General features: G+C 45.5%; 1 protein-coding gene across 5 annotated transcripts in view; it reads right to left on the minus strand.

Annotated features, from left to right (window-relative positions):
- Nucleotides 1-803: 803 nt before the first annotated feature.
- The window catches only part of CIPC (CLOCK interacting pacemaker), a 73,152-nt gene continuing 49,705 nt past the window's right edge, over nt 804-24,250 (minus strand). The window contains exons 1-4 of one of the 5 annotated variants that reach the window (XM_024737885.1): nt 17,468-17,753; nt 11,960-12,147; nt 7,682-7,851; nt 804-4,359 (exon numbers count right to left, since the gene is read on the minus strand). In XM_024737885.1, the coding sequence (XP_024593653.1) occupies nt 3,466-4,359; nt 7,682-7,851; nt 11,960-12,095 (1,200 nt within the window). In that variant the 5' untranslated portion in view covers nt 12,096-12,147; nt 17,468-17,753 and the 3' untranslated portion in view covers nt 804-3,465. The other 4 variants (XM_024737888.1, XM_024737886.1, XM_024737889.1 and 1 more) reach the window with 4 other exon arrangements.

Below are 24,250 nucleotides of genomic sequence, written 5' to 3' on the forward strand. Positions count from 1 at the left end.
TTGCAGTATACACTCAGTGGCTCTCGTGTCTCTAGATTCCATCTCTACGGGAGGGTGCTTCTCTATTTCAGGAGGGGCCTCTTCTAGCCACCTTTACCCATTTTTGTTTGTTTTAGTGGTCTTACAGCCATCTTTTTAAACGTTACTTAGAAAATTGTATAGCACAGAAATAATGTTTTAAGAATTAGACTATGGCAACCCTACAGGCCTTTAAATGATGATAAGCTTTTTATTTTCCCAGTGACTTAAAAACCCCAGGAGGGGTGTCCTGACTGGCCTCAGAGAGCAGGGAAGACTACACATCTCCCTGCTGAGACCCTGTAGGTGAACCTGGATGAGGAGGAGCAGAGCCTTAGGAATCACCTCGGAGAAGCAGGAAGGAAAAGGCTTGGAGACGTACTTGCTAAGGACCGCTCTGTAGTAAAAGAACTTCACTTGATATGGCTTTAGTTTATCCCAGGAGACGACTGTAGTGCTTCTGCCACTTAAAAATTCTGTTTGTGAAAGCGTCGTTATCAGATGGAGGAAATCATTGGATTGTATTCTCCTCTCTGTCCTCCCAACCTACCCAGTATAAACCTCCATGACTCCAGGGAAAGCTGCACTATCCATTTGCCTTAAGTGCCTGCATCTCCCTTAAGTTCACACCGGTGAGAGTCTGAACAATGAATTTCCACAAGTTCAGTAACTAATCCCAGTATCCCCAAATGACACGAGTACGTATGTATGAAACCTAAATCAATCAAACATTTACTCGTGATTTCACTTAGCATTTTAAGCAGTTATAAAGCCCAAAGGCCAAATAGTTTTCAAGTAAGTGACTTTTATTTTTCTCTGACATTTCACAGTCAATTTCTACGAAACTTCATACTTCCTCAAAAGAATTCACATTTGGTAAATAAATCTCTACCCTAAAGAATTCATAGCTGGAAAAACACTTCAATATATGCACAAGAGTTACTTTTCTGCTGAAGGAATCATAGTAAAGTCAGACAATACCACAATCCATAAAAAGCAATGAGTGTATTAAATTACAAATGTCACCAAACTCCATTCCCACAACCAATTCAATCAGCAGCTTTTTCTAGATGTCTTTCAATACTGCCGACACAATCTGCCGAAACTTCTCTTAAGGGTTGGTTTGAGCTAAGAATGGCTTTTAGAAAACAGCAGCTTTGCCACGGAACTTCATACCAGATCAAATCACGCATCACTAAAACCACTACTACTTACAGCCTCGTGAAACCGACGGAGATCCTTCCAGTCAACTCCGAGGTTCCTCCATTTGCCGATCTGGTTTCTGGCTCCACATGTCTGCTAGCCTCAGTGGATCTCTCCTTCCACGACCAGCTTCTCTAAGTGGCTTCATCTGCTTAACTGCTCCACTAGGTAAAGAACACCCATGCTAAGAGCCCAGAGAGACTTCCACACTGAGTTACAACATCAGAGAAGAGCCGTGGGGTGGTGCTGCTTCTCCCTGTCACTCAGCAGCGAGGATCAATGACGGCTTTCATCGTCTTGTACCTGACAGGAGGGAATGCAAACCTTAATCTAGGAAGAAGAGTCCAAGACGCATAAAGCTCCACAGAGGGTTTTTCTGAAGGAATAAATTTGGTTCTCAGCAAGTGTGTTCAGATTTTTGACTCAGTAAGACTCATGACTGGTGCCCAGGCTGCTCTGAAGGCACCTGTTTCTAGAGCTTTGCTGCCAAACACTCTGCCAGAAAGGAAGCTTCCTAGCACGGCGTGCAGAGTTCCTGCAGCACCACACAGATTCAGGGGAGGCAAAGGGTGTGGGCCAAGAGAAAAATAGTAAAAGGAGCAGAGTCTGCTTAAAGACACGTTTGCTCTGATTTGTGAAATCTTTCAGAAAGCAAATGGCAGGTAATAATTCTGCATTTACCAGGAGAGTCTAAAGGTTTCACTGAGTTGTTTACTTCTAAATTGGTCGTATCTAAATTGTGCATGTTTGAGAACAAAATGCAGGCAATCTGAAGCCTTGTAATTTTAAAACTATGTTCAGAGTTACAACTACCCAGCAAGCATGAGCATTAGCTTCTGGCCTTGGTAGAACTTCAAGAACATTTTCCTTGCAGAAAAGATGAAGTTGGTCACACAGAATTTCTTACTAAAGTAATCGGTACAAAGATTTTCAAGAGGATGAAATTTTTAAATGGGAGGATAAAAAGCTGGCAACTTTACGACTTAGAAATCTAGTTTACAATGAGGCTGAAAGGGTGTGTATCATCTGCAAGTTCTCATAACGCTCTCCACTTCTAGACGGACTTCACATAACCCACTACACCTTTGGCTTTGCAGCCAAATCCAATGCACGAAAGAAACACAGAAGACTGCTCCACGTCACCGTGACGTAAGACAAATGAAAACTCTGGATGTGGAAAGAAAATGGATGACGTTTTCCAATTTTTTGTGGACTTAATGTCATAACCTTATGATGATTTTAATTCAAAGTTTTTCAAGCTTAATAATCATTTCTTTCCTCTTTTGTAAAAACAAAGGGGGGAAAAATGATGGTAGCAGAGGGCTGACTTGTATTACACAATCGGGAACCATGAAGCTCTCTTTTAGGATTTTCACATATAAGAAAATCTTCTTTTGCATTGTTTCAAAAGAAGAGACAGAGAGAGAAAAAAGCATAAATTATCAGAATCTTCCAGCTCTCAACCAAGAGATGCTAGCCATTTCTCCCTTCTTCAGACTCTGAGTCAAAAAAGCAGTTCATCAACTGTAGCTCCAGATGGTCCTAAATCCATTCCATACTTTACAAATCTGAAATATTTCACCTACCAGTTTCACAGAAATCTGGCTTATGATTAAAGTGTACGAGTTAACGGTACTACCCCTTCCCCTTGACTTTCGAGTTTAAAGAAACAAAGCTTTAAGTGATTAAGTGCTTGCATCCAAGGACCAATGTGTGCCCAGAGCGTTTTAGGTTTCTCCCAAATGGCACAATGCCTTGTAAAATGGAAACACCCTCCTCTTATATTTTCCTCTGTGACTAAGACCTTCAAGGGAAGATCCACGGGGGGCTCCTTATGTCACCTACTCCCTGGCTTGACAGGTGTCACTCTGTATGCTTGTCTGCGTCACTGCATCCCTGATCACGGTTAGTGAGTGGGATGGTGGGAAGTGACAGCTAGAGGGGCCCCACACAAGCATCTTTCCCGCTTTGCCCCGTGATCCATCGAAGTGCCTGCAGGCTAAGGAAGAGGGACTCGAGGACACCCAAATCTGAGGTCCTCAGTGGAACGGAGACAAAGGTAAACTGTGCACAGACCACAGGTTAAGACAGCAGCCAGGTATTGGCATGTGGCTTCGTAAGTGAACCGCTGAACAGTTTAAGTTTAAAAGGAAAGCTCTTACATAAGCTTTGGGAAACAGGAGCAGATAACGGTAAAAGAGTTAAAAAGAACCACTCAAGTAACAGGAAAATATGCCTTCTATGTTATATGTCTGGCTGATCGGAGAACGCTTCTAGGTCACTGCCAGGATGACCTGACCCTGATGTTAAAGACGCCTGCAGCTTGGCCCAAGCCTGAGGAGCCCTGCTCTTGGCGGCCTCGATAAATAGCCGGGTCTGCTCCTTTAGCTGGTCTAGTTCCACCTGAGTTGCCTGGTTCTGACGAATCAACTCCTTGGTTTTCAAAGTGATCTCCAGCAAACCAGATTTGTGTAGGACTACTAGGGTATTCTGAAAGCGCCTGTGCTTGCTCTGCCGCTGCTCTGAAAAGCTATCCGGGCTGCGGCAGAGGTGCTCTGCAGCCCACAGAGGGGAGCTGTAACTAGCTGACAGTGGGGACAGCGGGGAGTTGCTCTCCATCCCGTGCAGGGTACTGTCTGACGCACAGACAGGGCTGGCGGGGGAAGCAAAGGTCAGGCTGGGAGCTTTAGCCACATGGCTGCTGGACACTGGCTGAAGCGTCTGTGGACTCCCACCTGCCACCAGGCAGGGCACACCCTGAAGAGCTGAGTCCTCGGCAAGCTTGGTGCTGGGGGGCGCTGGAGTCAGGGGCCCGGGTGGGCCAGCACCAGTCTTGGTCGGCTCACTAGAAGACAGGCTTGGCCCAAGTCTCTCAGTACAGATCTTCTTCTGCATTCCACCTTCTCCTCTTTCTTCTGGGCTGAGGGAGAGGCCCCTTTTGCCTGGGTGTGGGGCTATTTTGGTGTAAGAATTGAGAATGGGCAAGTAGTTCCTGGAGTCCGACTTTTTCTCACCAGCGTGACATGGGCTGACAGGAGACGGTACAGGTGGATGAAGGAATAGGAGCTGGGGCTGTGCTGAGATCACTTCAAAGGAGGGCTGCACAGACCACGACTGGAGCTGGGATGAGCTGCTGCCCTGAAGGAAAAAGCAAAGGAAAAGAGCAGCACACTACGTGTTACCTGCAGCTGTCCAAGAGGCAAAGCAAATACTCAGATATAAGTTCAGAGCCTCCCTCACACACGGGGTAGCCCTTCTTAACATGACTGGAGATGTGGCTTAAAAATTCATTTGGGGCTGACATCATATATTTTTTTTCTTAAGGGAAAACTGGAGGAAATAGCTATCTTTATTCAAGTGCTATCACTTGAGAAAAAGAAACTGTAGGAAGGTCGTGAAGTAGTGACATAGTTAAGGTCGCAAGTAAGGCAATAAAAGTATGGATAGGGGACTTCCCTGGTGGTCCAGTGGCTAAGACTCCACGCTTCCACTGCAGGGGACGCGGGTTCGATCCCTGGTGGGGGAACTAAGATCCCGCATGCCGTGCAGTGCAACAAAAAAAATTTTTTTAATAAATAAAAATTAAAAAAAAATTTTTTTCTTTAAAAAAGGATGGATAGTACAATTTGCTGGCATAAGTTAAAATGTGCTAATCTCAATACTATAAATGTGACTTCACACCAGTCTATCTTCATTTAGTTACATCTGGAACCTCTTTTACCTGAAAACAACTTTTGATTAAAAAGTTACATATTGTCAGGAGTCCATGGGCCCCTGTATTTAAGGCAATAATGCCCGACTACCACAGAGCTCTGCAAGGCAGGAACAGCCACCGTGTATGGGTGCTTACCACAGGCTAGCACTGTGTGTGAGGTGCCACCTGCGTTGTCTCACGGAATCGCCATAATGATCCCATGAGGTAGTTACCACTTCCTTTCACAAACAGGAAACCGAGGCTTAGGAAGTTGAAATAACTTGCTTTCAGTCCCCAAGCTACTAAGTGGTGAAGATAGGATTCCACCCTCTGACTCTAAAACCCATCCAAACCGTTCTGCTACATTGCTTTTGCTCTATTACTGATCAATGATACATAATTTTTAATTAAAGTACTGATTCAGATAGTAATCTAATAAAGAAGGGCATGGCTACTTTTCTCATGTATTTATTCATTTAAAAGATGGACTCAGACTCTTTATTACAAGGACTTTCCATGAACCTGTCTCTAATATTTAAAAGCCAGTCCAATTCCAACCCAGGCCCAGAGATATGAGTGTAGATGAGGCTACAGGCAGAGAGAGAACCTGACAGAGGCTCTTACCCTTAGTGCAGTCATGTGATTTATCTGAGGAAAGCGATGGACTCTGCTCCCACACCGGCACCTGATTTGCATACATTCCAGCTTCTTGGATACCTGCTTAGGAACTCCTGGCCAAGTTCAACTACAGTTCATCTCCTGTGCAAAGGCTGGCATGACCTGGAGAGTCCATTCTGGAGCCCTCTTGGTGTTCAAATACACTCTGGATGTCCATAAGCAAGCAATGCTGGGCCTAGCAAACACTCCCCCGTCAGAGGAGATACAAAAATCAGGGGTCTTTCAAAGAAGAGATCAGCCTCGTCCAGGTCAGTCAAGAGCAGAACTTCAGGCTGTCCCCCTGCTCACTCATGCCATAAGGGTTGACCTACAAGGCAAATGGATCCAGAAAATACCTAACTCGTTGCTTTCCCAAGCTGATTTCACTGGATGATTCTTCCTAATGCTATTGTTATGCCCACTTAGATACTTAGCTTATTTGTTCTAATTTAGATTTTACAAGGTACCATTCTTACTGAGATCACCTGAGGGAATACCAGACAAGACTTTAGACTTGGATAGGATCTCAGAATCATAGGGTCTTGGATAGGATCTCTAGAATCAATCCTAGCTTCATGTTAAAGATGAAGAAAATAAAGTTCACGGTGATTAAGTAATTGTGTGTAAGATCACGCAGTCTGGTGACAGAACTGGAATCAGAGCCTCAAAAGAAAAATCCTAAAACCAAGCAGCAATAATTAAGACATTATGCGATAAGCAGAGATTTTAAAAAGTGTATAATGCTTTTAAATCTGGAATGTGCTGGATTCTAGCATATGTGAAAAAACAGAACTCCGAGACTGCTCCATCAGGTCAGCCTGCCCCCAAGCCTCCTGTCTCCTGATCAAGTCCAGCAGCCTTCCCAGTGGGTCTCTGTCCGGAAGGAGATGGCTCTGCTGGACCCGCCCACTCACCCTGCAACAGCCCTCTGGAGCTGCCGGCCTCGCCCACGACAATCAACAAAGATGCCTAAGAAAGAGTAACCAGGGGGCCAGAGAGGAAGGCAGGGAGGAAAGAGCAGGAGACAGGAAGCCCTGAGAAGCACCGGTGGGGCCTGGACAATCTCATTTGGGCTCCGTTTCATGTCTTTATTCTCTCGCCTCATTTCGGTGAGGAGAGCTGTGCTTCCAGCTGAGATGTGATCTGCCAAGCAAATATCTGCAAATTCTTTTTCCAAACTCACCAGGTTGCCTTGTTGAAAATCAGTTTGTGTTGTTCGGCAATAACTAGGTAATAGTTAAGACATTAAGGTCTCCTGTCAGGCTAGAGCCACATTCTTCTACCTAAGGTGGGAAGGTCAACAACATACAGCCAGATTTCAACCTTCACTAGCTTTGAGCAGCCGCAGCAACGGACCCATGCGAGGACTGATCTAGTTTAGAGCAAAGTAGGGTAAGGTTACATGTTCTTCAAGTTCATAGGATTGAGTTGTTTGTTCCAAACACTGGGGCTTAGCTTAGATTTTTATCTAAATCTTCTTTTCTTTCGTATCTAGACAATAATCACATAATTTGCATAGTTATATAAGAAAGCCTGAAACAGGGTTATTTTTCAATTCCTCAACAATGCTGGGTGGAGTCTGCTGGTATAGCCATACCTAAACCAAAGAGCTCCTTTCTCACTAATGACATAGCTTTGGCTGGTTACTAAGAAAGTGCTCAGAATGTAACATGAGAAACAGGGAAATTGCCTCTACTTCTCAAAAAAATATTTCTACAAGTCCCAGTCAAATTAAAAAGAGATCCTCTTGTTTCTACCTTAAATTCTGTCATATCTTAGCATGCACTATAGAAGTCAGGACATTTCTGCTTGGTTCCGTTTAACATGACTAAAGTATTCCAGATCGCTTTGGACAAACTAGGGACACAGAAATAAAACAGTCTTACTATCTGGAAAATAAGAACACATGTGATGACTCTTGTATTCCTTTTTCAAACACCGTCAGTAGTTGAAAGGACACATCCTCTTCCCAGCACAGAAGCACGTGTTGGTGTGGTGCCGGTGGTCTGCTTCTCACATCTCTCCTTGGCAGAGAGGGAGAAGCTCTGTGCACAGGAAGCTCAGAAACTCTGGCGTGCAAAGAAGTTATGAGAGCTCAGTCCTCCTCACCTGTTTGACCAGCACGTTCTTCATGACAACCATGGGGGCCAGCGTTGGGAAGGCACCGCTCGCAGGCTTGGCGCTCGGCCTTGGCCTGTCTTCTCGGCTCCAGCCTAAGGTGCTCAGCATGTCCTCAGACTCCATCTGCTCTGCCGAGCTCAGGCATTCAGAGCTCCCATCTGGTGGGCGGAAAAATGGTCAGTTCACTCAGGCTCTTAACCAGTCCTCCTGGGGAGCCATGAACCCCATGAAACGGAATGGAACATTTGTGATATGTGTTTTTGTGAATTTTTCTGAGGAGTAGGTATCTAACTTTCACTGGATTCTCAATGGGAGCCATAATTATCCCTCCCACCCCAAAAGATTGAGAATCACTGCCCTTCAGGACAGCTGACTTCCCTTCTAACTCTATTACAGACAAAAGCCTGCATCCATTTGGGTTCATGAGAAAGTAACCATCACCAGTCTACAGGAGAAGTGGGTAAAGCCTTCGAAGTTAGCTCATTACTTTTAAGAATCTGTGGTTGAAAGGGAAGAGGGGTGTGCGTGTGACTTGGGGCAAGATTAATAAGACCTTTAGAGGCTCTGGGCACTACATGATGTAACAATGACAACAAAAACAAAACCAACCTATAAAACCTCAAGACTTACCTCCACTCTGAAAGTAAAACAGCTTCCTCCTAAGTTTTCTAATTGTAAAATTCTGGGTAAGTTCATCAAGGTGAGGTTTACAATGTGCCTTTCTTTGTCTTCCTCCTCCACCCAGTTAAGCACCTCCTTTGTTAGTGTCCTAAATGCACGCTGAGTGTGCCCACTGGGGGTTCTGCACAATGGGTGATGGAAAGATACTCTCTGCCACAAAGAAAAGAAGGCTGCTCTATGTGAAATCCATACAGAGAGGGCTTAATTAGCTCCCTGCTGGAGTAAACCAAGAGACTGCAGTAACCCTGCCAGTGAGGAGTCTGGGAATACCCTAAATGCTCATCAAGAATCTCAGAGTCGTCTGGATGAGGCAGGACTGGAATGTGACCGTAATTTAGAAGAGAGCAACTGTCAACACTCGCATTTAATCAGATTCTCCAAAGACGCTTTTTAGAAATTACTGGTGTTGGGGTCTTCCCCTCACTCTACTGAATTGATTTATCTGGTGTCCAGGCACGTGTTATTTTCACAAAACACTACAAGTAATCCAAATGTGCACCTCTAGTTAAGAACCATTAGGCCAGAAACAAAGGACTTCAGAAGAAAAGTGCGTACCTTGTACGTGTATCTTGGTTTCTAAATGTCATTCTGCACAAAAAGGAAACCAGGGCTCCTTGGAGGAATGGCCGATATCTTTGGCAGGGAAGGTGCAAGATGAGCCTGGACATCTTACTGCCCCAGAAAGCAAGGAAGTGCTCCAACACAAATGGGGACATGTCAAAGACACAGGCGCCACCTAGAAGGGACTCCCACTGACCAAATGTGGGGCAATTTGAGTATCAAAAATAATAATGATAATGGATTGACAAACAAAATCACAAAAAAATTCCGTGAATCCACAGTGATGCTCTAAAAAGGGGGCAGAGGAGAGAAGTACTTCTTTAGAGAAGATGACTGTCAGCTAATAAAATATACAAGGAATGATAGAATTAGATCACCATTTTCAAACCACAAATGTAATTGGTTCAGGCAAGGATCATCAATGGATGCTAAAATCACTAGTCAAGAGTCTGCTGGGGAACAGGATAGTCACACAATCTCAAAGTATCATCCCATAAATTGCTCATTAATTACAAAGAGAAAAGAGTACTTTCGCAATAAAGAAATCTGGTATACATCTACTCCTTTAATCAGAGTGTCACCAAGAATAAGACACACTTAGGAGTCACCTTATGTGCTGCAATGAGAAGGATATAACATCAAAAATTTAGTTTTCTATTAAAAAAATGTTTAGCCTATTTCTGATAATGGGGAAGCTACCAGAGGAATCCAGTGTGAAACATTCTACAGAAGAACAGGCCTAACTCCTTTAAAGATGACGATGTCCCGAAAAAAGAACGGGAAGACGAAGGAGCTGGTCTAGACTAAATAAGATTTAAAAGACAGGGACAGAGCTTCTCTGGTGGCACAGTGGTTAAAAATCCACCTGCCAAGGCAGGGGACACTGGTTCGAGCCCTGGTCCGGGAAGATCCCACATGCCGTGGAGCAACTAAGCCCGTGCGCCACAACTACTGAGCCTGTGCTCTAGAGCCCGCGAGCCACAACTACTGAGCCCACGTGCCACAACTACTGAAGCCCATGCGTCTAGAGCCTGTGCTCCGCAACAAGAGAAGCCACCGCAGTGAGAAGCCCACGCACCACAACGAAGAGTAGCCCCAGCTCGTCGCAACTAAAGAAAGCCAACACAGCAAAGACCCAACGCAGCCAAAAATTTAAAAAATTTTAAAATTAAAAAAAAAAAGACAGGGACAATTAAATGAAATGCACAGCCTTCAACTGGGTTCTGGACCCAAAACAAACAAATATACAAAAAGATTAACAATTATAAAGGCCACTATTGGGACAATGGGAAAAATCTCAATATGGACTGCAGCTAATTAATAATTGCAAATTACATCACATCCCAAGGTAACTGGAACAATAACTCAGGCACTGACGAAACCACTGGCACCTGGCCCAGATGTGACTGAAGGTATTCACTAGGGCCACTTTCTGGAGCACAGTGAATCTGAGTATTTTTGATACTGCCTTATGTGAACAGCACAATACTTCTTAAGGCACTTCTGCATAGAGAATAGGAAACTTTCAGAAAAACTATCCAGACTTTGGGACATGCTACAGAACAGCTGGTCTGACAGAACTGAAGTTATTGGAAGAAGTACCAAAATGGCCACAGTATTGAGAATAACAGGGGGTGGGAGTATGGTTAATGTTTGTTTTCTTCTTTGCATGTACCTAAATTTCTAAGCTTCTACCATGAGCATGTATTACCTTCATGATATGAAAAACAGACAAAAAACAAACACGATATTAAAAGAAAGAAAAAAAAAAGACACTAGGCCTGCAAAGTTTCCCAAACCTGTCTGATCACAGGAATCACCAGAGACACTTGTAAAAATATAAAACTCACATTCCGGGTCCTCCCCCAGACCCTCAATATCACAGTCTCCAGAAGAGGGGTCTGGTGATCAGTATTTTTAACAAATGCCTCAGACAAGCCTTATGATGAGGCAAGCTTAGGAAACAATGCTAAAAGATTGAGAAGAAAAACCCAAAGGGCTATAAACCTGCCCTCCCTTCCCTGAACTGTCCTTATTCTAATCCCTAGGACGGTGCTCTGTTCCTCTGAGAAACAGTCTATTTATAATTTGGCTTCCCGTGCAGCATACCTACAGGGAGAAAATACACCAATCTAAGGATGATTGAGTTCTAGTTTTCCTAACAGCTGCATTTCTCACTATAAATTAATAAATCAACACGGTGGATTGGTAAGTCTCTGTGGGCTGGATAATATAAATCTTTCTCCAGGAGAGGGCTCCACTCTCAGGATGCTAACCCAGCCAGAATCCCCTGGCATCACCCCTCTGCCTCCCCTGGGCCAAAATGTTGACACTAGAGCCATATTTAAGCCACTACTCTCAGACCTGGAAATAAAAAAGCCTCGGCACAAAATTAAAAGATTTACTGGGTATGCAACTAGTCCTTTCAGATAAAGTTTAAGACAAACCAATAAGGAAAACTGTCTTGCTTTCTTGTCTCTAACAGATACTCAAGTTTGGAATAGGGCCAGGAGGCTCACAGTCCAAAGACAAAAGGCACAAATACTGGCAGGGATGGGTTATGGGGGGGGAAATGTTTTTAAACACAGCAAACACTTTCTCAGCAAAAAAGTTATCTTAACAAATTATATACTATTTTTGTTTAATTTGTTATATGTGGTGACAACATGCCGGTATTTTTCCCTGCAATGTAACTATTCCTATGAAAAAAGAGGTAAGACAATAGAATTATGAGTATTTAAATATATTTTTCCAGTAGCCACTTGCCACAGTTGGAAATATAAGATTTAAAGTTGAGAGTCTAAGTGGAAAAAAGATGTCATATCATTCCTTCAGAACTAACCCCACCGTGACTGGGATGAGTATCCCGCCATATGGCAACAGAATCACCATTTGAAGAGATCAGAAAACTATTTCTCCTGTGGGTGAAATCTTCCCATCCTTATCACACAAATGAGTTTTTACGGAGGACGTTTTTCAGGCAAATCATTCATTACAATGTAGAAATGATAAGGTATTTTTAACCTGAAAATCCAGAGTCCTTATCTGACTCAGCAGCTGCCATGCCGAGTTGACGAGACACTTTTTTCATCTCTGGGCCTTTGCTCAGTTTGGCTGAGAGCCTTCTAGAGCCCTCTCTGGATGGGTTCTTCCTCTCCATGTTTTACTGGGCTGGAAGTGCATTCATCAGTACTCTTTTCATCTGGACTGCCCTGTGAAAAACAATTACATAAGAAGTCATTGCCTGAAGAGCTGAGACAGGTAAGGCAAATGGTGAGTAAACTAAGGGCAAAGAACACCAGCGGCGCCCACTTGCTCTGTGTGCACTTTCTCAGCGGTCTCAGCTGACAAAGGCTACAAGTTTACTCAACAGTAGCACGGTTTCCACCCAGAAGGAGGTTCACTGTCCTCTGCTGCCCTCTAATTCCATTACAGATGCAAAGCATACAAACCACATTCTCAGTGGAAGCTTTGTAGACTGCTAACAAAGGCACATCTGATTAGGCTTTCTGGAATGCTCCCTGAGGGAGGAAAGCACAGAGGATGCCCACCTCGGACCAGGCTTGCCTCCCAGGATACATCTGCAGGCCCGGGACTTTCTGCCACCTCCCAGAGTATAGTTTCTCAAATTAACTTTCCACTTCTTTGGATGAGGTAGTGAACAGAGTAAAAACAACTCCTTATATATGCATGCTACATTTTGGCTTAAAAAGCACTTCTATGCACACATAAGACCATATGTAATAGTGTTTTGATTCCACAAACGCCCATAACATTATTGCTGCTAAGGTTCTTTCCTTGAGCCTCACAATGTCCTCCTCAGTTGCTATCCCACTTTACAGAGGAGGAAGCTGAGGCTCAGATAAGTTACATTCAGTCATTTAAAAATATATATTGGACTTCCCTGCTGGTGCAGTCGTTAAGAATCCGCCTGCCAATGCAGGGGACACAGGTTCAAGCCCTGGTCCAGGAAGATCCCACATGACACACAGCAAGTAAGCCCGTGCGCCACAACTACTGAGCCTGCGCTCTAGAGCCCGTCAGCCACAACTACTGAGCCCGTGCACCACAACTACTGAGCCCATGCACCACAACTACTGAAGCCCGTGCGCCTAGAGCCCGTGCTCTGCAACAAGAGAAGCCACGACAATGAGAAGCCCGCACACTGCGACGAAGAATAGCCCCCACTCGCCACAACTAGAGAAAGCCCGCATGCAGCAACGAAGACCCAACGCAGCCAAAAATAAATAAATAAATACTTTTAAATAAATAAATAAATAAAAATATTTATCAAGTGCCTGCTATGAACCAGGCATCGTGCTAGGAATGGGGGTATAGAGTGAATCAAACAGACCTGGTCGTCCACTTCCTGGAAAGAAGCCTAGATTTGATCCAGTGATACACAGCTAGTCCAAAGCAGATCCAGAACTAGGCTAACAGTGCAAAGTATGAGAGCAATGAGCCCTTCAAGATATTTTAACAAGGCCCTCTGAATCGCCAAGGGATGCCAGCTGTAAGGATACTGCAGGGATAAAGAGAACAGGGGACCAACAGGGAAAACAATAATAATAATGGAACTGCAAAGTGCTATAGTCTGAATGTTTGTGTCCCCCCAAAATTCATATATGAAATCATGACTCCCAAAGATGATGGTATTAGGAGGTGGGGCTTAAGTCATGAGGGCTTCACCTCATGGGATTAGAGCTTTACAAGAGGCTCCAGAGAGGTCCCTAGCGCCTTCCACCACAGTCAGTGAGAAGTCTGTGACCTGAAAGAGGGCTTTCCCTGGACCATGCTGGCACCCTGAGCTTGGACTCTCGACCTCTAGAACTGTGAGAAATAAATTTCTGTGGTTTATAAGCTACCCAGTCTGCGGTATTTTGTTATGACAGCCCAAATGGACTAAGATAGTAGGTTTAAGCAACACCCAGTGGCGTTTTTATTCACAATCCATTCTCGACTCCATCCATTTGTCCTTCTGAGTAGAGGGAAACATGGCCCCCTGCCAAACAGCACTGTATCTGAAATACCCTGAAAATGCCGAGTGTGAACATTTCTGCTAATACAGGATCTAGCGAAGAACATTAACTACTCCAGAGCAGAGAAGGGATTCAACATAAAATTAGATAGAAGACAAGGAGGTTTACAGGCAGCCCTGAGAAACCCTCTTGCTCATAGTTTTGCATAAGGTAGAAGCGGACTAAAGGGAACGCACACTGATCAGAATTTTAAACTCAGTTCCAAGTAAAAATTATTTTGTACCATATCTAACTCATTCAAGGGGACTGGCTTCCTCATTCAATCCATGTCAACCTAGCACTCTTTGACAGACCACGTTTAGTACTACGTGCATGAAAGATAAACAATGGCACTGTCACATCTTGCACGACACTATGCCAAAGCACATGTCTCTACTGGACGGCTATGAAATTTGACGGCATGGAAAATCCAGTTTAAAAAGCAGAATAAAATGTAAAACTATCTCTAATTAAATCAGGATCCTTTTGTATGAAACCCAACAAACGTACATAGTTTCATTTTCCTGAAATAATACTGTCTGAAAGTGAATGGAGGGCTTTTTCAAAAATGGAAGCAGACATCGGTGATGGATGGGCAATTAGACTTGAATTAAGTCTGAACCTACTATTGACTTAGATGAGGAAGATAGCTCATGTTAGTTGCAACTACTTAAGACCTTGACAAAGTTTCACAATATCTTATGAAATGGATTATTTCACAGGCATTTTAGATAAAGCACTTCAACTTCTACAATCCTTGTGACAAGACAACGAACAAGGTCTTGCTACTGTTATTAAAATGTAGTCAACGGAGCTACAGAAAATACACAGGAATCTATCTGGCTCATCTGAGAGTCGGACAATATTGGTTGTGGAATCAAAATGCTGAAACGTTGACGTTAAAAGGAGAACAGATGCTAAAATTTTAGATCCTGGGGAACTGGTGGCAATTGGAAATAAAGAATGCATAATCTACTTTAGAATAGTAAACTGACTACTTTGGATGTGGAAGCCTCTGTCCTAAGTAAAGTTCCCAGGGAAGTTCAAGTGGGAAAGAGAATGAAGGGCTACATGCCGTCTTGACCTGTTCTCCCTGAGAGAGGCACTTCCCTCCTGGGAGTGACGCTGAGGACGTCAATCAGCCAGTGAACAACAGACCCATTCATACACAAGACCAGACGAGGCCCTCGATAAGAGAGAGGCAGAGTGATGGCATTTACTACTGGTGCTCTCAAACCCGGGGCCACACCAATGGCGAAGTTTGAAAACCTCAAGAAGATTTTTTTTTTTGCCTCTTCAGTATTATTTTACAATAAAGTTAGATGCTCATAAGCTGACCAGGGGTTGAAAATGGGTTACCAAGCTCATACCCACTGTGCCATCTCTGCTTCCTGGCACAAACTGGAAACCGCTACGACTGCCCTACAAACATCTCAGATCCTCACAAGCCTAACTCTGCATTAGGAGGACTCCAAGTTAAGGCTGGGTTGACCCTAAATGGGCCTCTTACGAGTGCACGTGTAACACACTGTCCAAAAGGTTCCCACAGAGAATATACACTAAAACTCACAATGGAAAGTGAATCAATGAATCTAGAGGTTTACGTAAATAGGTATAAGATAAAATTCTAACAAGTGCTCCACAGCACTTGTTTCTTCTATTTATGCACTTCTTACATTAGAGTCTAATTATCTGTTCATCTCTTCGACCTCAAGGGCTGTCTTTTCATCTTTGCAACCTCAGCGCCCAACAATTAATGTGTGAGGTACTCACAGAATAATAAATTGCAACAACTCTTCTGTCGTGCTGAGTCTTGCTGACAGCCCTAGCAGCTTTAGCTGTCACCAAAATACCTGAACAGCTTGAAGGTCAAGAGTCTGCATTTCCAAACACCACGGTCACCTCACGGCCAGGTCTGGTCTCCTGCAGGAAACAGGTATCTCATCCACCCCTTACTCTAAGCTGAAACCTCAGGGGTAAATCCAGCAACCAAATTAGAGGTTGGTCTAATCCACAAACAATCTCTATGGAGATTTAGGCCTATGATAAAACGGAGACCCAAGGTGTACAAGGGAAGGATCTGAAATGCTGCTCACAGATCTCTCCTTTTATAGATACTTGGCAACTTTCCTGAGAGCTCAAGTTCTTTTTTAAATGTGTCATGTGTTTAACAAGCATGCATGAACAGAGGTGTGAGGTGAAAGCCCAAGCAGAGGCTTAAATACAGTAAAGCGACAAGGCCATAGAAAATCAAGACCTTACCACCCAGAAAGCCATGAGTAATTGCTGGAATTATAAATACATTACTAGGAATTATAAATACATTACTAGGTTTTCTCTGAAGTCATTTTCTCTCGGTCTGCATATTCAGAGATGCCATTCTGGGGGAATGTCTGTGGATTTTTTAACAAAGGAGGGAAAAAAACCTGTCTACCTAAATCTCTAATATTCATCTTCCCCTTCACATCCATTTCCATGCTCCAGCTTGGCTGCAAATTCATGTCAAAGATCCTGAACATACAATGTCAGGTTTGGAACCTGGTATGGCTCATTCCACTCTCCTCTTTCAAAGAGAAGATAAGATTAGAGAACTTCCTCAAATCCCCTGCTTGGAGAAGAGTTCACAGTTAACAGTGCCCACCCACCCCCCATTCGCACCAGCCCACGATGCATCTGTGCCAGACAGCAGGAGCGCCCTCCAGGCATCCACCAGCCTGCCAGCTCAGCAGGGCAGAACTGGGCAGACCCTAGGACTGTGCTGTGACTGGCATACCACCAGCCTCCCAGGGCAAACGCCCAGGCAACGCTTACTGCCAGGACTTGGGCAATAACAGGGAGCCTGGCTGCGGCCTGTGCCCTGGGCCTGGATCAGAGCTCCTCTGAACCCGCCCACACTAACCACTAACTCCTTACTTGGCAATGCCCACCTTCTCTCCCACCTCCCCACCCCCTGGCACCACGCCTGGCAAGCTGGTCACCCAGGGGAAAGAACCAGCCAAGTGGGTGACAGCAAGTCTCTGAAAAAGACAGCACACCTGTGCCCCGGGCCCAGAACAGAGCACTACCCCTCATCCCAAAACGGGAGGCCCAGGACCCTCAAAGGGTTACCAGCTCCCGCGCTCACTCACCTGCCCATTCCCTGCCCCTCTGCTCACAGCACGGCGGGCCTCCAGGCGCTCCCCCGCCGGGATGCCCAGCCGGCTGTTGCCCCCAGGGCTAGACCAGGGCTCACCCGCCCTAACAGTCTTACCCCAATTGCTCCCCACACACAGCCCCCTCCTCACCCGCGATCTCCTCTGCCACGCAGTCCTGACCCTCGCAGCAAAACCGACCAACTAAATGGGGCAGGAACGCACCACCGCCTGCTCCCATCATCTGGCCCTCTGTCCCCCGAAAGTCCCGGCTCTGCCTCTTGCCTACCTTGCTTCCCTTCTTCTCTCCCCTACTCCCACTTCCTTTTCCCACGCTCCTCGCCCAAACCCTCCCCCTTCACCCTCAGCCCTCCTTTTCTCACCTAGGACCGAGGTCGCTGCTCCGCGACCGGACGACCCGCGAGTAGAGTGGCGCATGCGCGAGCCCGGCCCCGCGGCTCCATGACAACCCCGTTGTCGTCGGGTCTCAAGCTATCCCCCAGTCCTCCCGCCCATTTCTCCTCCCCCCCCAGCCTCCGCGACGGCTTTCGCCAGCCACGTGACACGGCTCGGACGACCCGGCACCACCGAGACTGCTCGCTGTTCTCCTAGAAGGACCCTTGGCGGCGCCCGCTGTTTCGTCTCCGCCGGAAGATGACGTCGGCACGCCTATAAGGGAGGCGCGGGCGTCCTTAAGAGGTCGGCGCGCTCTCCGCGGAAGGTGGGCGTCTCTATGGTTGGTTCTCCAGGCCCAGCCGCCATGTTGTACGGGTATCTTGAGCAACCAGCTGCTGGGGGGCGTGGTTCAGAGGCGAGGTCCGGAGAAGCAGGGGTGGCCCGGCTTCTAGTGGACAAGGCAGGAGGGGTGATTTTCCCGGGGGCGTGGGTGGAAGTCGGCTGGGGGAAACAGCGCTCTCGGTTTGTACAGAGGCACGCCGTTAGGGTTGGGGACCGGGAAAGGCCATGCTGACTTGCAGGCGAGCCCGTGCGGAGGCGGCCGGCGTGGGAGGGGAGGCTGGCAGCCTCTCCTTGTCTCGGCCCGAAAGAGGCTTGCCCGGACCGCCCGGCGCGCTGGTCACTTTGTTGCCACGCCTGTCGCAGCGGTTGGTTTAAGTCCCCTACTATCCTTCCAGATGATGCTTCACGAGGCAGGGACGCAATTAGTATTTCTCGTGGGATGATTACATGTCATTTTATGTATGACTCACTTTGTCCTGTGCAACTGACCGAGATGTTGAGTTTCACATGGATCCTGTTTCTCACGCCAGTTCTTGAAGTGTCATAACGAACCCACTAAAGAAAAAAAGGGGTTGGGATCATTTAAAGTTCTGATGCGTTGAATCAGTGAAGGTTACTTCTTAGGTTAGAAAAATTCCTTCACAGGTGGAAAAGAGGACACGGTGAATGTAAAGATTGCTCACCGGTAGAGGCAAGTTCTAGAGCTGACGTGTCCAGTAGGTTAGCCAATAGTCACTAGGAGGTGTTGAAACTGATTAAAATTAAATAAGATGACAAGTGGGTTTCTCATTCACGCTGTCCACATTTCAAGTCCTCAATAACCACACGTAGCTAATGGCTACTTTATTGGTACAGCACATTGCCAGCATCACAGAGAATTACATTGGATCTAGATGGTGGGGCAGGGGAAACTCTCCCTATGTTGGTAATCCAAGCCTTGCTAAGTGCTGCTAGGTCATAAGTAATCACATTAGTCCTCCAGACACAGATCATGCTAATGTATTACCGGGCATGAATGTATTTATTAGCATGAGCTCTACCAACAAATAATAATTGAATGCCTGCAGCGTGTAAGGCTTTTGTTTAGGGGATGGAGGGAGTGAAAACTATAGTTAACAATTATCTAGTAATTAAGAACCAGGCAGCTTTACATGCATTCTCTTATGATGCCTGTACAAATTAATGAGGTCGCTGTTATTAACGTCTCCATTTTATAGATGAGGGCACTGACGTTTATGTCCACGATGACAAAACTACTAAGCCCTGGATCTTTCTGAGGCAGAATAAGACAGTTTTTGCCCTCAAATACCTTAGAATCCGATATGGGAAAAAGACATGTTCTAATAAATAGTATGAGAGAGAATGTGATAAATGTCAGAGGATTCTGAACAAAATCGAGTTAATAAAATCAAGGGAGTGAAAAATAACCTTCCGCTTGTTTTCTGTTTGTTGTTGAAAGAGGAAGAGACCAGGAAGTAAAACTGTAAGAAGGACAGGTAAAGGTAGGATATCCAGTAATGGAAGCGGGTGAGCGCAGAATGCATGCCAGCCAAAAGAGAATAAATGAAATAAACAAAGGCGTGAGGATTATTTTAATCCTCCAAAAGTGCAAGTAAGTCAAACTTCCCTGATTTTAGCTATCTTATGACCCGACGGCCATGCTGTATCAATAACTTGAACTTCAAAGACAAGTGCGGTAGTGGGACCAAATGAATCAGACTAAGTTACTAATAGGTGTAATTTTAATTGAGCTACTGTATGGTCCTATGTAATTAGATACATAGAATCAGCAATTCATGAAAATGGGTAATGAATCTTTTTATAGAGCCAAACGAATGTAAAAATTTTTCTTTCTTTGCTAATTCACCAGGGTTTGTAAATCAGCATCTCTGTTGATAGTTTCCGATCAGAGTGATGCGAGTTCTTTCAATCTTTGTTGTCACACTCTTGTTTACGTGGCTAAGGTTTCCGTGGCCGAGAGTGGTTTTCCAAGCACCATTGCTTCTTGCTGTAGAACCCTTTCCTGTTTGAGTCCTCACTACCAGTTGTGGTTCAAGACTCATTTTGCCACCTCTGCTGCCAGCAGGGGGAGACCTGCTCCTTTAAATGCTACACTTAGGGAATTGCAAGTAGGCTTCTTCTCCTTTCTGCCCTCACGGAGTGTCACAGACTGGAGGTCAGAAACTGCACCTCTGCCCAGCCTACTTCATTAAGTTCTTCGCGGCCCTGTCCATGCGACGACTTGAGCTTTCAGTCCTGCATAGGATGCCACAAAGAGTTAACCCTGTGCTGTTTTATTTGAAGATATTTTCAAGTATCCAATCTACTATATCATTTACAACATTTATAAATAATTCCTTACAACTTATTTTAACATTTAAAGTTGGATTTAAAATTGGTTATTTTTAAATTATTTTAAAGTAATTAAAATAGTATAATAACAGTGAAAGTATGCAAAAGATCTAGTTTCAAATCCCAGCTCCTATCGATATCATTTTATAAAAGATGGGGCATTTCAGTATCTTCTCTCAGACATAGGAAGGATGATAGGCCATAATCTCACAATTCAAAAATAGAATAATTTCTGCTTTATGAAAAACTCATTGCTATTCTTATTTTTCCAATTTTGCCGAGGATAGGGAAAACATCACTACAAGGACTGGCATCGGTTCTTGGAGTGACACCTGAGAACCATCTTTTTTTTCTGAACCTTAGTTTGGCCATCTGTAACATAGTTATATCCTCTAGTGTGAATCTGGCATCCGGCATTACCGCTGACCACTTCACAGATTTTTAAGGTGATTTGATGGGATGGTAGGTGTGTGTATGCCCCAGAGTTCCAGCAAGAGGAAAGGGGCTCCAGCCTGTGCGTGGGGAGAGGGACCTACAGGCCCCAGGCTGGCAGAGGCAGAGGTGGGTGATAGCAGGATGCATGTTCCTTGTTTCCTTAGCAGCCAAGTGACTGGGCACCCACCAGCCAGGTTAGTTCTTAGCTCATATTTTTAGAGTTATCTAGAAGAGCAGAGACAATAAAAAGGCATTTGGATTACAGTCAGGGTGTTGATATATAGGCACAAGTTTGATCAGGGACAATGAAAACCCCTCCCTAATAGCTCTCCATCTTGCCCAAACCTGAAATTCCTTTAAGAGTAATTGCTCGAAATGCAAATACTCCAGAACCCAAGACAAATTCTCTCATAACAACTGACACAGAGTGCTATTTCCAGACACTGTCCTAAGTGATTTGCCCGGATTTACTTATTTAATCCTCCCACAGTCCCGTGACACGGCTGTGGTATCATTATCCTCGTTTTACAGAGGAGGAAACTAAGGTAAAGAGGCCGTGTCTCTTGCCAAGGTGACTGGTGCTAAGTGGTAGAGCCAGGAATTGAATTCCAGAGTCCTTGCTTTTGGCCGCTCTGCTGGGCTGCGCGTTCGGTGGAAATGGTGCTACCACACCCTTTCCTGCTGCTGCGCTGAGCAGACCAGTGGGGAGCGGAGCTGGAAGGCACTAGGTACAAGCACTTGTGTGGGAAAGGTCACCAGGAATGGAGACTGGGCACTGGAAAGGCAAAGTGCAGAAAACACCTCCAGCTGATCCTCTCTCTCTTTCACTCTGCACGTGGTAGAGAGGTTTTGTTGTGTGTGACGGGGTATATGCTGATTTCAACCCACATATCTTTCCAAACCACTCAGCAGCTGCCATTTACTTGTTAGATCCCCTATCTAGAATCTTTTTAGTGGAAAGATTTTTAAAGTGTCATCTCCCCCCACTGAATGTGAAGTCTTTGATTTAAACTCACAACTTTTTTCTCTAGATGACTCAGAAAGCTGTTCAGTTGTCCCTTTCTGTAGAACCATTTGATTTTTGACAGAGGTTCTCCTTGGCCTCGTATCTTGCCCAATGGGCTTCTGTCCCATTTGTAAACAGCTTTCGGATCACAGCTGACTTCCCCATCGCGGGCTCGCCCAAAGGCAAGAAATACAGGCCACTACAGCAGAAAGCCAGACGGAGGTGAGGCTTTTCAGTGGAACCTGACGCTCTCTTGCCGTGTCCAGGCTCACTCTGCTCGCCGAACGACAGGCCAGTGAATCGGAGACGAGGTGCCGAGGCAAGGAATATGACTTTATCCGGAAAGCCGGCAGACCGAGAAGATGGCGGACTAGTGTCTCTGAATAACCACCTTACGTGGATCTGGATGCCAGTTTCTTTTGTAGAATCAGAGACGGAGAGGTGGCGAAGAATTAAAGTAAAAAGGCAGAATAGAGAGCGAGAGGTGGTGAGGAAGTAGAGTAAAAGGGCCGTCAGTCTTGCAAAATATCTCCTGGAATGACCAGCCTCGGTGAGGGCATGTGTTAGTTTCTTTTTTCTTGCAGCCATTCACAGGTGGGCAGGGTTCCCTGAGGCAGGCCATTATGTGTGATTAAAATAACAAAAGCAACGAAAAGCAAAGGTTAAAGTCAAAGAAACACATCGAACATGGAGTCTGATTTAGCTCTTCCCTGTTACAACTCCGGTAATACAAAGCTGGCTACAGAGCCCAAGATCATGGGGCAGCCTCCACACAGACATTCATTATCCCCGAATTGAACACTTTCCGCTTCTTGTGCTTTAATCCAGACTGGTTTGCATTATAATTTCTTGGGTACCCATCTGTCTCCCCCACTGGAGTCTAAGCTCCTTCAGGGCAGGGATTATATTGAATGTTTTTCTCCCACAAAGCAAGTTCTACGTAGTAAGTGTTCAACCAACTTGACGTCAGTGGGACCCCAGGTTCCTGAAAATTTAACAGTGGGCTTACCCATCACTGACTGGACTCCAGAGAAGGAAGATGCCACCACCCAGGAGGGTGAGTGGCTTCCGGGGCCGCTGGTGCAAGGGACGAATGGACATCCCCTTTTCTTTGTTGGTTCCCTGACACGCTCTGCTCTCTCCCACCTCCAGGCCTTTTGCACACGACTGTATGTGTCATGTTGAAAAGATGGAGTGAAGGTAGCTGCCGAAAGGTTTTTGTCCATACTTGTAATTCTGGCAAAGAAATTCCAGAGCCTCTGTTGCTCCTCCTACGTCACCTCACCCCAAGCCCAGTCATTGGAGGGTCTTTTGAGCATTTGTGCAAGAATGCCCCTGCATCTTCCTTCCTCACATGTGATTTGGTTCATGGCTGATTCTATTCGGAATTCCATGAAGACCCTTGTAAAACCTGGTAGTCAGTAGAGATGATGGATGCCGTGGCTTTCCTTTGCAGATGGAGACGTGCCCAGGAACTTCGCAACCAGCACTCCCCTTTCCAGCGCTGGTTAGGCAGGGCTGGTGCTTTTGACAGCCTTCACGCCGCAGGGTTGGCCAGCTGGGCTTCAGTCAGCATCTCAACAGGTTGGATAAATCAGGTTGGCACCAGATGTTAGGTTAAAGCCTTGCCCAGTTGTTCATCAAAACTGGTGATTTTATCTGCAACCGATTGCCTGATCCCAGGTCCAAGATCTTAAATCTCAAACAAGAGACTGAAGCTGTTAGACCCAAGCGGTCTACGAGGGATTCCAACTCGCCCAAGAACCGCCAAGAGTCGAGAGCCGTTGCAACACGCAAGAGGTTTATTAGGAGCCGATGCACCGGGGTTCCCTGAACCTCACGCAGGAGGCCGATGGGGAACCCCTAAAAGCGGAATCACATACTTTTTATAGGTTTATTTACTCATAGGGCGGGTATATTCTCACAATGATTGGGTAAATGTGGTTACTTTTGAATTCATTGGCTTAGGAACTTTTGTCCCACCTTCTGGCCGTTATAGTTGTCTGTTCATTGTGGCGGTTAGGGCGTATACCTGTTACGGGCAACTGGAAAATTACCCGCTGTCTGGCAAGTCCCCGTCAACTGAAAAACTCCAAGAATTGGTTTCGATAGGGAGAAGGAGTGGCGCACGATAGGGAGAAGAATTGGTTTCGATAGGGAGAAGGAGTGGCGCACGATAGGGAGAAGAATTGGTTTACGGGAACAAGTGAGGGGGTGGAAAATCCCTAAAGGCCCCACAAAGCAAGTAATTTCCGGAAAAGACTTAAATATGATATTTGTGGGAATAGGTTGTGGGCAAATATTCCTGTTTTATTTATTTGTTTATTTATTTATTTTATTTTATTTTTGGTTGTGTTGGGTCTTCGTTGCTGCATGCAGGCTTTCTCTAGTTGCAGCCAGCAGGGGCTACTCTTCGTTGCGGTGCGCGGGCTTCTCGCTACGGTGGCTTCTCTTGTTTCGGAGCACAGGCTCTAGGTGCACAGGCTTCAGTAGTTGTGGCTCACGGGCTCTAGAGCGCAGGCTCAGTAGTTGCTGCGCACGGGCTTTGTTGCTCCACGGCACGTGGGCTCTTCCCGGACCAGGGCTCGAACCCGTGTCCCTTGCATTGGAAGGTGGATTCTTTTTTTTTTTTTTG

Source organism: Neophocaena asiaeorientalis, unplaced genomic scaffold (assembly GCF_003031525.2).
Source record: "Neophocaena asiaeorientalis asiaeorientalis breed wild unplaced genomic scaffold, Neophocaena_asiaeorientalis_V1.1 scaffold49, whole genome shotgun sequence".
Classification (NCBI taxonomy): Eukaryota; Metazoa; Chordata; class Mammalia; order Artiodactyla; family Phocoenidae; genus Neophocaena; species Neophocaena asiaeorientalis.